The following is a 12,229-nucleotide window of genomic DNA, read 5'->3' on the forward strand; positions in this document are numbered from 1 at the left end:
GTGTGGTATTATTTCTGAGGACTCTGTTCTGTTCCATTGGTCTATATCTCTGTTTTGGTACCAGTACCATGCTGTTTTGGTTACTGTAGCCTTGTAGTATAGTTTGAAGTCAGGTAGCGTGATGCCTCCAGCTTTGTTCTTTTGACTTAGGATTGTCTTGGAGATGCGGGCTCTTTTTTGGTTCCATATGAACTTTAAAGCAGTTTTTTCCAATTCTGTGAAGAAACTCATTGGTAGCTTGATGGGGATGGCATTGAATCTATAAATTACCTTGGGCAGTATGGCCATTTTCACGATATTGATTCTTCCTATCCATGAGCATGGTATGTTCTTCCATTTGTTTGTGTCCTCTTTGATTTCACTGAGCAGTGGTTTGTAGTTCTCCTTGAAGAGGTCCTTTACATCCCTTGTCAGTTGGATTCCTAGGTATTTTATTCTCTTTGAAGCAATTGTGAATGGAAGTTCATTCCTGATTTGGCTCTCTGTTTGTCTGTTACTGGTGTATAAGAATGCTTGTGATTTTTGCACATTAATTTTGTATCCTGAGACTTTGCTGAAGTTGCTTATCAGCTGAAGGAGATTTTGGGCTGAGACAATGGGGTTTTCTAAATATACAATCATGTCATCTGCAAACAGGGACAATTTGACTTCTTCTTTTCCTAACTGAATACCCTTGGTTTCTTTCTCTTGCCTGATTGCCCTAGCCAGAACTTCCAACACTATGTTGAATAGGAGTGGTGAGAGAGGGCATCCCTGTCTTGTGCCAGTTTTCAAAGGGAATTTTTCCAGTTTTTGCCCATTCAGTATGATATTGGCTGTGGGTTTGTCATAAATAGCTCTTATTATTTTGAGGTACATTCCATCAATACCGAATTTATTGAGCGTTTTTAGCATGAAGGGCTGTTGAATTTTGTCAAAAGCCTTTTCTGCATCTATTGAGATAATCATGTGGTTCTTGTCTTTGGTTCTGTTTATATGCTGGATTATGTTTATTGATTTGCGAATGTTGAACCAGCCTTGCATCCCAGGGATGAAGCCCACTTGATCATGGTGGATAAGCTTTTTGATGTGTTGCTGAATCTGGTTTGCCAGTATTTTATTGAGGATTTTTGCATCGATGTTCATCAGGGATATTGGTCTAAAATTCTCTTTTTTTGTTGTGTCTCTGCCAGGCTTTGGTATCAGGATGATGTTGGCCTCATAAAATGAGTTAGGGAGGATTCCCTCTTTTTCTATTGATTGGAATAGTTTCAGAAGGAATGGTACCAACTCCTCCTTGTACCTCTGGTAGAATTCAGCTGTGAATCCATCTGGTCCTGGACTTTTTTTGGTTGGTAGGCTATTAATTATTGCCTCAATTTCAGAGCCTGCTATTGGTCTATTCAGGGATTCAACTTCTTCCTGGTTTAGTCTTGGAAGAGTGTAAGTGTCCAGGAAATTATCCATTTCTTCTAGATTTTCCAGTTTATTTGCGTAGAGGTGTTTATAGTATTCTCTGATGGTAGTTTGTATTTCTGTGGGGTCGGTGGTGATATCCACTTTATCATTTTTAATTGCGTCGATTTGATTCTTCTCTCTTTTCTTCTTTATTAGTCTTGCTAGTGGTCTGTCAATTTTGTTGATCTTTTCAAAAAACCAACTCCTGGATTCATTGATTTTTTGGAGGGTTTTTTGTGTCTCTATCTCCTTCAGTTCTGCTCTGATCTTTTTTGTTGTTGTTGTTGTTGAGACAGAGTCTCCCTGTGTCGCCCAGACTGGAGTGCAGTGGCCGGATCTCAGCTCACTGCAAGCTCCGCCTCCCAGTTTCACGCCATTCTCCTGCCTCAGCCTCCCGAGTAGCTGGGACTACAGGCTCCTGCCACCTCGCCCGGCTAGTTTTTGTATTTTTTTAAAGTAGAGACGGGGTTTCACCGTGTTAGCCAGGATGGTCTCCATCTCCTGACCTTGTGATCCGCCCGTCTCGGCCTCCCAAAGTGCTGGGATTACAGGCTTGAGCCACCGCGCCCGGCTCTGCTCTGATCTTGGTTATTTCTTGCCTTCTGCTAGCTTTCGAATGTGTTTGCTCTTGCTTCTCTAGTTCTTTTAATTGCGATGTTAGAGTGTCAATTTTAGATGTTTTCTGCTTTCTCTTGTGGGCGTTTAGTGCTATAAATTTCCCTCTACACACTGCTTTAAATGTGTCCCAGAGATTCTGGTATGTTGTATCTTTGTTCTCATTGGTTTCAAAGAACATCTTTATTTCTGCCTTCATTTCGTTATGTACCCAGTAGTCATTCAGGAGCAGGTTGTTCAGTTTCCATGTAGTTGAGCGGTTTTGATTGAGTTTCTTAGTCCTGAGTTCTAGTTTGATTGCACTGTGGTCTGAGAGACAGTTTGTTATAATTTCTGTTCTTGTACATTTGCTGAGGAGTGCTTTACTTCCAATTACGTGGTCAATTTTGGAGTAAGTATGATGTGGTGCTGAGAAGAATGTATATTCTGTTGATTTGGGGTGGAGAGTTCTATAGATGTCTATTAGGTCTGCTTGCTGCAGAGATGAGTTCAATTCCTGGATATCCTTGTTAACTTTCTGTCTCGTTGATCTGTCTAATGTTGACAGTGGAGTGTTGAAGTCTCCCATTATTATTGTATGGGAGTCTAAGTCTCTTTGTAAGTCTCTAAGGACTTGCTTGATGAATCTGGGTGCTCCTGTATTGGGTGCATATATATTAGGATAGTTAGCTCTTCCTGTTGAATTGATCCCTTTACCATTATGTAATGGCCTTCTTTGTCTCTTTTGATCTTTGATGGTTTAAAGTCTGTTTTATCAGAGACTAGTATTGCAACCCCCGCTTTTTTTTGTTCTCCATTTGCTTGGTAAATCTTCTTCCATCCCTTTATTTTGAGCCTATGTATGTCTCTGCGTGTGAGATGGGTCTCCTGAATACAGCAGACTGATGGGTCTTGACTCTTTATCCAGTTTGCCAGTCTGTGTCTTTTAATTGGAGCATTTAGTCCATTTACATTTAACATTAAGATTGTTATGTGTGAACTTGATCCTGCCATTATATTAACTGGTTATTTTGCTCGTTAGTTGATGCAGTTTCTTCCTAGCCTCGATGGTCTTTAAATTTTGGCATGTTTTTGCAATGGCTGGTACCAGTTGTTCCTTTCCATGTTTAGTGCTTCCTTCAGGGTCTCTTGTAAGGTAGGCCTAGTGGTGACAAAATCTCTAAGCATTTGCTTATCTGTAAAGGATTGTATTTCTCCTTCACTTATGAAACTTAGTTTGGCTGGATATGAAATTCTGGGTTTAAAATTCTTTTCTTTAAGAATGTTGAATATTGGCCCCCACTCTCTTCTGGCTTGTAGAGTTTCTGCCGAGAGATCTGCTGTTAGTCTGATGGGCTTCCCTTTGTGGGTAACCCGACCTTTCTCTCTGGCTGCCCTTAAGATTTTTTCCTTCATTTCAACTTTGGTGAATCTGGCAATTATGTGTCTTGGAGTTGCTCTTCTCGAGGAGTATCTTTGTGGCGTTCTCTGTATTTCCTGGATTTGAATGTTGGCCTGCCCTACTAGGTTGGGGAAGTTCTCCTGGATGATATCCTGAAGAGTGTTTTCCAACTTGGTTCCATTTTCCCCCTCACTTTCAGGCACCCCAATCAGACGTAGATTTGGTCTTTTTACATAATCCCATACTTCTTGCAGGCTTTGTTCATTTCTTTTTCTTCTTTTTTCTTTTGGTTTCTCTTCTCGCTTCATTTCATTCATTTGATCCTCAATCGCAGATACTCTTTCTTCCAGTTGATCGAGTCGGTTACTGAAGCTTGTGCATTTGTCACGTATTTCTCGTGTCATGGTTTTCATCTCTTTCATTTCGTTTAGGACCTTCTCTGCATTAATTACTCTAGCCATCAATTCTTCCACTTTTTTTTCAAGATTTTTAGAGTCTTTACACTGGGTACGTAATTCCTCCTTTAGCTCTGAGAAATTTGATGGACTGAAGCCTTCTTCTCTCATCTCGTCAAAGTCATTCTCCGTCCAGCTTTGATCCGTTGCTGGCGATGAGCTGCGCTCCTTTGCCGGGGGAGATGTGCTCTTATTTTTTGAATTTCCAGCTTTTCTGCCCTGCTTTTTCCCCATCTTTGTGGTTTTATCTGCCTCTGGTCTTTGATGATGGTGATGTACTGATGGGGTTTTGGCATAGGTGTCCTTCCTGTTTGATAGTTTTCCTTCTAACAGTCAGGACCCTCAGCTGTAGGTCTGCTGGAGATTGCTTGAGGTCCACTCCAGACCCTGTTTGCCTGGGTATCAGCAGCAGAGGCTGCAGAAGATAGAATATTTCTGAACAGCGAGTGTACCTGTCTGATTCTTGCTTTGGAAGCTTCCTCTCAGGGGTGTACTCTACCCTGTGAGGTGTGGGGTGTCAGACTGCCCCTAGTGGGGGATGTCTCCCAGTTAGGCTACTCAGGGGTCAGGGACCCACTTGAGCAGGGAGTCTGTCCCTTCTCAGATCTCAACCTCCATGTTGGGAGATCCACTGCTCTCTTCAAAGCTGTCAGACAGAGTCGTTTGCGTCTGCAGAGGTTTCGGCTGAGTTTGTTATTGTTTACTGTGCCCTGTCCCCAGAGGTGGAGTCTACAGAGACAGGCAGGTTTCCTTGAGCTGCTGTGAGCTCCACCCAGTTCGAGCTTCCCAGCAGCTTTGTTTACCTACTTAAGCCTCAGCAATGGCGGGCGCCCCTCCCCCAGCCTCGCTGCTGCCTTGCCGGTAGATCACAGACTGCTGTGCTAGCAATGAGGGAGGCTCCGTGGGCGTGGGACCCTCCCGGCCTGGTGTGGGATATGATCTCCTGGTGTGCCTGTTTGCTTAAAGCGCTGTATTGGGGTGGGAGTTACCCGCTTTTCCAGGTGTTGTGTGTCTCAGTTCCCCTGGCTAGGAAAAGGGATTCCCTTCCCCCTTGCGCTTCCCAGGTGAGGCGATGCCTCGCCCTGCTTCAGCTCTGGCTGGTGGGGCTGCAGCAGCTGACCAGCACTGATCGTCCGGCACTCCCCAGTGAGATGAACCCAGTACCTCAGTTGAAAATGCAGAAATCACCGGTCTTCTGTGTGGCTCGTGCTGGGAGTTGGAGACTGGAGCTGTTCCTATTCGGCCATCTTGCTCCGTCCTCCAGTTATTTGCATATTTAATGAAATTTCAGTATTATTTAATACGTACTTATGTTACCTATCCACAGTATTTCTTAAAGATGGTCTTTTATCTAAAATATAAATAAAAATTTAACAATAAATTAAAAGCATGTAAGATGTATATAAATACAGACACTTTGATGTAAATGAAAATGCATAAATAGTGTGTAATTCGGTATGTTTCACTTCTTAAATCTACAGCCTGGATTAAGAATGCCTCATGCTTCCTTAATTTTCCTTAGGTAAGGAAAGTATTTTAGAAAAGTTTAAAGAGTCAACCTATTACAAAGGAATTTTCATTGAACAAAAAAGTATCGTTATGCATTTTACTGTACTACTACTAATAAATTATCTCAGATGCCCAGTGTATTATGGTTTTCAACTAGCCATCATCGTATAATTATAAATACTCTATTTGCTTATTAATTAGAAAATTGCTATTTGGGCAATATTGAATTTTAGATGTGTAATGTTTTACCATTTTCTGTGCTTTTTGAAAAAAGTAATTTTGGAATTTAAAGTATTTTTAATAATATTTCAGATAAAGAGTCTACCAGATAACAAATTTTGGAGTGGATTGAAGAATCTAAAACTCCTCTATCTTCATGACAATGGGTTTGCAAAGTTAAAGAATATATGTGTATTATCTGCCTGTCCAAACCTCATTGCCCTCACTATGTTTGATTGCCCAGTAAGCCTTAAAAAAGGATATAGACATGTTCTTGTTAACAGTATATGGCCTCTCAAAGCACTGGATCATCATGTGATTTCTGATGAAGAAATAATTCAGAACTGGCATCTTCCTGAAAGATTCAAAGCATGTAACCATCGACTTTTCTTTAATTTCTGCCCAACTTTGAGAAAGGTAATTGGCTTCTTTAGGGTTTCATTTTAATTAAATGTATAAAAGGAAAATTTTAGCTTCTGAGTTCTATATCTAAATTATATGAACTCTTTAATATTTTTGCATCATGTATATAAAATAATATAAACCAGTCAATATATTTGTAATATCTATCTGAAACTTTATAAAAGTTTGTATGCCTACTACATGAAAAGCCTGAAATGATCAAATTGTAGAGAAACAAATTGTTGTTTTTTAAATTGAAAGTAAATCTCTAATTTATTCAGGATTTGGTATATGAAAGACTCCATTGGGAAATACTTAAATGTTTTTTGAGAGCCTTAAAGGACAACTTAGATTATTATTAGAGGAAGATAAAATATTTATTTCTCACACAATTAATTTGATTATTTAACAAGATCAAACCATCATTATCTGTTGGTTTATAAAATGTTAGAAGAAGTGATTGTGAAAAGTTGATGCCTAGTTAATGGTTACAGACTACTTAAGTGGATTTACAAAAACATAAGGAAACATTCTTTGTGACACATGAATGAGTATTAGAACAAATCATTTAAGAGTTCAAAAGAGGGGGTTAAATTGGTACAAGATATAGTAACAATGTAAGTTGCAGGAGGTGTTTATAATATGTTCTAAAGATATGTGAAGTCACATATATGTGTGTAGAAAATTTGAGGAAGAATAGAACATCATTTTGAACAGTGAGTATATCTAAAAGAGTATATAAACATTGAATAGTGATTATGCATGGAAAAGCTGAAAATTACAAAGTTGGAAGAATTTTATTACTGCATATAATTTTTTTTAATTAGAGGTATATTAGTGATTTTGTAATAGTTTTAAAAATTTAGGATTTTGATAATAATTTTGTAGTAATATTTAAAAATATAGGCCGGGCGCGGTGGCTCAAGCCTGTAATCCCAGCACTTTGGGAGGCCGAGGCGGGCGGATCACAAGGTCAGGAGATCGAGACCACAGTGAAACCCCGTCTCTACTAAAAATACAAAAAATTAGCCGGGTGCGGTGGCGGGCGCCTGTAGTCCCAGCTACTCAGGAGGCTGAGGCAGGAGAATGGCGGGAACCCGGGAGGCGGAGCTTGCAGTGAGCCGAGATCGCGCCACTGCACTCCAGCCTGGGCAACAGCGTGAGACTCCGTCTCAAAAAAAAAAATAAAATAAAATAAAAAATAAAAATAAAATAAAAATATAAAAAACACGGTACTATTTAAGTCTGATATCTTAACCTGGGCCCTAAATAAAGAATTTCACTTTGGTACTTCACTTGTGTAGTATGGCATAATCAAAGGTGGCAACACGCATGAGCCTTTTAAGGATAATCAAAGTGACTGAGATTCATTTAAGGAAGTAATGGAAAGTTGGGCAGTGGGCATTGAGAAAGAACTTGGACGACCTACTAAAGAGCTTAGACTTGATGAATATAATGAAGATTAATTGAAATTATTAGAGGTAGGAAAATTAGAGTAGGTCCCTCATAGTAAGTGCTCTATGAATAAATGGTATTGACAAGGTCTTTAGAAGGTGATCAACCCAACATTTTGCTAGCAGATTAATGGAGGATAGAAACCAAATGAGGGCAGGGGAATCAATTACTATAGGTTCAAAATGATGTGATTAGGATTGATATAGGCGGATACCAGTAATAAAGAAGAAAGAACACAGTGGAGAAGACAGACACATATTCAGTGAATGCCATTGTGGTAGGTGCTTTATATATTTTATTTATTCATTCTTTCTGAGTACCTATGAAAAGGACTGTCTGGGACTTGGAGATTCAGTGGTAAATAATACTGACAAAATTATTATCCTCTTTAAGTCTAAGGAAAAGGCAGAGAGACTAGATGAATCTGGAAACAAGAATAAAACAACTATAGAATGTCAGCTAGTGTTAATTGCTAAAGAAAAGAAAGTAAGACATTAACACAGACTGAAAGGGGTAGAGATTTGGGCTACATTAGGTAGGGTGGACAGGGAAGGCCTTTTTATTTATTCCTCATCGTTTCCTTGGATGTGGAAAAGCATTCTTTTACAGGAGAAAATGAAGCATAGTGAGGTAGGAACTTACTCAATATTGGACAGAAAATGAGTCATGAGCTGGGATTTCAGCAAGTCTGCAGTCAACATTGCATCACAAATGACAGACAGTACAGAGATTTGAGTGTGCTTTTCACACTGAATGTGGGAATTGGGGAAGAATAAGTGCGGAAATACTCCACTATTTTGAAGCTGGATAACTGGGACACAAAAAAACTTATTTATCAGAAATGGCAGCACTTAAAGAGTTTTGGTAAAAGGTAAGTTTGGTCATACTTATGTGAAAGCAGGATATTAAAGAAGAAATATTAACTAGACATTGGATATGAAAAACAAAAATTCAGAAATAGTGTTCTGGACTTTGAGTGTAAATTCGGGAGTGTTTGCTTGGGGTCATAGTTAAAGCCTAGTTCTCTCAGGTAAATACAGGGATCAGTAAAGGCTGAAACTAAGGTTACAACCTTGGGGCACAGTCTCATTTTGTGGGTAGAAAGCAGTGTAACCAATGAAGATAAAGGATAATCGATCTCAGCAGGGAAGAGGAAAAAAAGTTAAATTGAAAAAAAAAAAGCGCATTGGAAGAATTTTTGATGATAAAGAGGATGTCGCATCTTTGGAATTTCAGTAGCTTGCAGTTGTTGGATATGAAATTGTAATGGGTTATATGTAATTGCCAAATATAGAACCTTTACTGAGAATGTTTTGGACAGAAGAAAGATAAAGCTTTAACTATAGGAAATAGAATTTATGAAAGATCTATTAAAGTGAAGTGGTACTTACCTCACTTTAACTTACCAAATATATAACTTACCATATTTAGAAACTGAGGATAAATAAGTTTTGATTAGAAAGAGAAAGAGATTGAAAATGTCATAAATGAAGAAATAATGGGAGAAAATCATTGTGAAGAAGTACAAATGGACAGCAACACAAATGGAGTAAGACATAAAGAGATATAGGCATACCAAATGCTGACGTGATTTTTGTGAGTTGTGGAGATTTAAAGAAATCTTTCTGAATAACAATTTTTGAGGCTATCTGTAAATTTGTGTTTGTTACTTCCACTAAGCAAGGTTCTTTTGATTGTTCTTTGATCATTGAAATGTTTTATATTTTATTTAATTTACAGCAAAAAAATAACTCTTTAGAAGGAATAAATGTAAACCTATGGGGATAATTATTTAGTAATGCTTGAAATATATGTTTTAGAACATTTCATTGGACTTATTAACGAGTATAAGAATATTATGAAAACAAAAATAATGAGCCTTGTAAGAGTTCACACAATTATTTTATTTAATTGGTATTCTTTCTTAAGGAGAGCTTGAATGTAGAAATTAAAGAAGCATATGCCCATTTGAAAAGAGACAAATCTAGTAGTGTAATTAAAGCTTGTGCCTTATAACACACACACACACACACACACACAAAATCCAGAAAGATTTTATCCTTAATTGTGATATAAAAATTTCTAACCTTTATTTTTTGAGTCAGAAAAAAAGGAGGAAGCATGGATTCTTTTTTGCTATATGAAATCAAAGTAACTTTACAAATTTGAAGTGCTTAGTTATCTAAAATCATATCATGGAAGGATATATATCTATATTTTGATTGTTTTATATATGTAACTTTTTAAAGATCAGAGTGATCTGGGCAAGAAACCAGTGCTATCAGCCAGTATTGCATTTTGTTTACATCTAATAGAAATCCTTCTAAATAAGGATTTTATTTTCATCATGTTACAGAAAATTAGGATATAGGAAGTCCTTCCTTGTAGTTGCTCAAGGAAATCATGAAGGACCAAGTTTATTCTAGCTTCCTGCTCTTCCACCTTTAGCAAGTGGACAGACCACCTACCTCTCATAGGCAATGAACTTCTTCACATCCAAGCATGTGCTTAGGCCAGAAAAAAGGATTGGTGAGAACAAAAACCACGTGCCAGTGAAGTCTGTTCATTTTATATTAGGAAATAATAGCTCCTGCAAATGTCTTACTTGATAGACTTCTACCACTGGAACTGCCTCACATGACTACCACTAGATAGAATGGAATCTGGTATGATGAGTATTTTAAGTAGACACATTTACTTCCTAAACAAAATCAATATTCTATTAATAAAAAGAAAGAAAGAAAGATTCTTGTAAGGCAGTTAATATTTCTGTCACACAGAGAAAAACAAATTGATAATGCAATACAAGATTGATACTTTAAGGTAGAGATTTCTAGCTTGAGCATTTAGCATCCATTTGTTCTTTTAATGTAAATGTCAAACAAAATATAAAAATGGTATGTATAATTACCAAAAATGATTTAAATGTAAATTTATAATTCACTCGATAGAGTAATATAGATTAAATAATTTTTGTAAAATTTAACGTTTTTTGCTTTCAAAAAAATATGAAAGATAAAAAAAGAATATACAATTATACAGTCTGTATGAAAAAAAACATAAAAGTGTCAAAAGTAAGATTATGCCTTATAAAAATTACATGTTTACATTTATGGATGTGACCTGAATGTAAATGTAAGTAAATTGTAAATGTATTATAAATGAATGTAAAAGCCAAAATGAAGTTGTTTATTGGCAAGATTGATTCCAGAAACGAAAGTAACGATGAACAGATCAACATAAAATGCTAAGCAAATATATATTAAGTAGAACAAAGGAAAGAACTTTACATTAGTTTCAAACAATGTAGAATTCAGTATATAAAGGGTTAAATGTCATATATAGGAACTCTTTCATTGATAGAAAAAGTAACAGCCAAAATAGTGATATTTTAGTTCTGACCATTAATGTGCACAATAGTATTATGTAAAAACATATAAATACTTTGATAAATATAAGAATAAATCAATAGAAAATATTGTAGTAGAAAGAAAACGTATCATTTTTATGTCAACAAATTGTGTGTGGAAAAATAAGCACATAGGGCTTCCACAATATCAAGAAGATGGAGTAGATATTCCTCTAAGTACAATTAAATATCCTTGACATTATATACGTAGTAATTACTGTGTATTATATAATTTATATAATCTGTAATAAACATATTAATTCCCTAAAACATTAAAATATATGTTCCTTAAAACATATAATGTAAAACATATAATTCCTTAAGATATTATATGTAATAAACATATTAATATCTTAAAAATTATACAGAAAACAAACATCAATAGACTAAAAAGGTAAAGAGAAGAGGCAGACTGGATAGAACAATTGAAACCCAAGGAATGACACAGTGGTAAGTTCTTCATTTTGCTGGTTTGTTTTTCTTCTTCGGTATAACTCACAGTTCCCCAGAGGGACATAACTAATAGGATAGATAGATATATATAAAGAGGAGTTTATTAAGTATTCACTTACATGATCACAAGGTCCCACAATAAGCTGTCTGCAAGCTTGAGGAGTATGGACAACCTGTCTGAGTCTCAAAACTGAAGAACTTGGGAGTCCGATGTTTTGAGGGCAGGCAGCATCCAGCACAGGAGAAATATGTAGGCTGGGAGGCTAGGCCAGTCATTCCCCAGTGCCAGACTGCATAGACATACTTAGCAGCTGAAAGAACCCCTATACCTTCATATATCCAAAACCTGAAGCTGAAAAATCCAGCAACACAGAAGGGACAAAGGGTGCAAACAAACAGAAAAAAATTATGAAAAAAGTAACGGAAACTTGTGCTCTCTATCTAAATGAACAGGAAAGGGTCAACCTAGCAAGACTGATAACTTTTAGAATATAACCACTCTACTGCAGTCAAAGTACAGAAAAATCTGTGGTCTCACATTCGCCCATGCAGCAAAGTCAGGGTGGGGAGTTTAGACCTCTCGCTTTTTGAGACTCAAGTGAAGCAACCCAACACCCTGTAGGGTGGTGTCAAAGGAGGCCAAGTAAGGAACCAGGAATTTCATTTCTGTTGGCCAGTTATAAGCCCTTACTATCCCATTGTAGTGCAGCATTCCTGCCCCTTCTTGCTGAGGTGGTGTCAGAGGAGAACTAATGGAGATCAAGACTTTTACCATTGCCTGGTGATAACAAGACTACCCCTAAAGCTGTGCCAATTAAGACTACACAGGAGCTATAACCCCTACAATATAAACAACAGAAAAAAATATACTGAAAAATGAACATAGCTTCAGGT

The 12,229-nt window shown here is 37.2% G+C and overlaps 1 protein-coding gene across 2 annotated transcripts in view; it reads left to right on the forward strand.

Annotated features, from left to right (window-relative positions):
* LRRIQ3 (leucine rich repeats and IQ motif containing 3) overlaps positions 1–12,229 on the forward strand; it is a 170,200-nt gene that overhangs the window by 16,525 nt on the left and 141,446 nt on the right. For both annotated transcript variants that reach the window (XM_005543023.5, XM_074003803.1), the window contains exon 3: positions 5,710–6,033. In XM_005543023.5, coding sequence (XP_005543080.2) covers positions 5,710–6,033 — 324 coding nt within the window. The remainder of the gene's footprint in view (positions 1–5,709; positions 6,034–12,229) is intronic.

Source organism: Macaca fascicularis, chromosome 1, assembly GCF_037993035.2.
Source record: "Macaca fascicularis isolate 582-1 chromosome 1, T2T-MFA8v1.1".
Classification (NCBI taxonomy): Eukaryota; Metazoa; Chordata; class Mammalia; order Primates; family Cercopithecidae; genus Macaca; species Macaca fascicularis.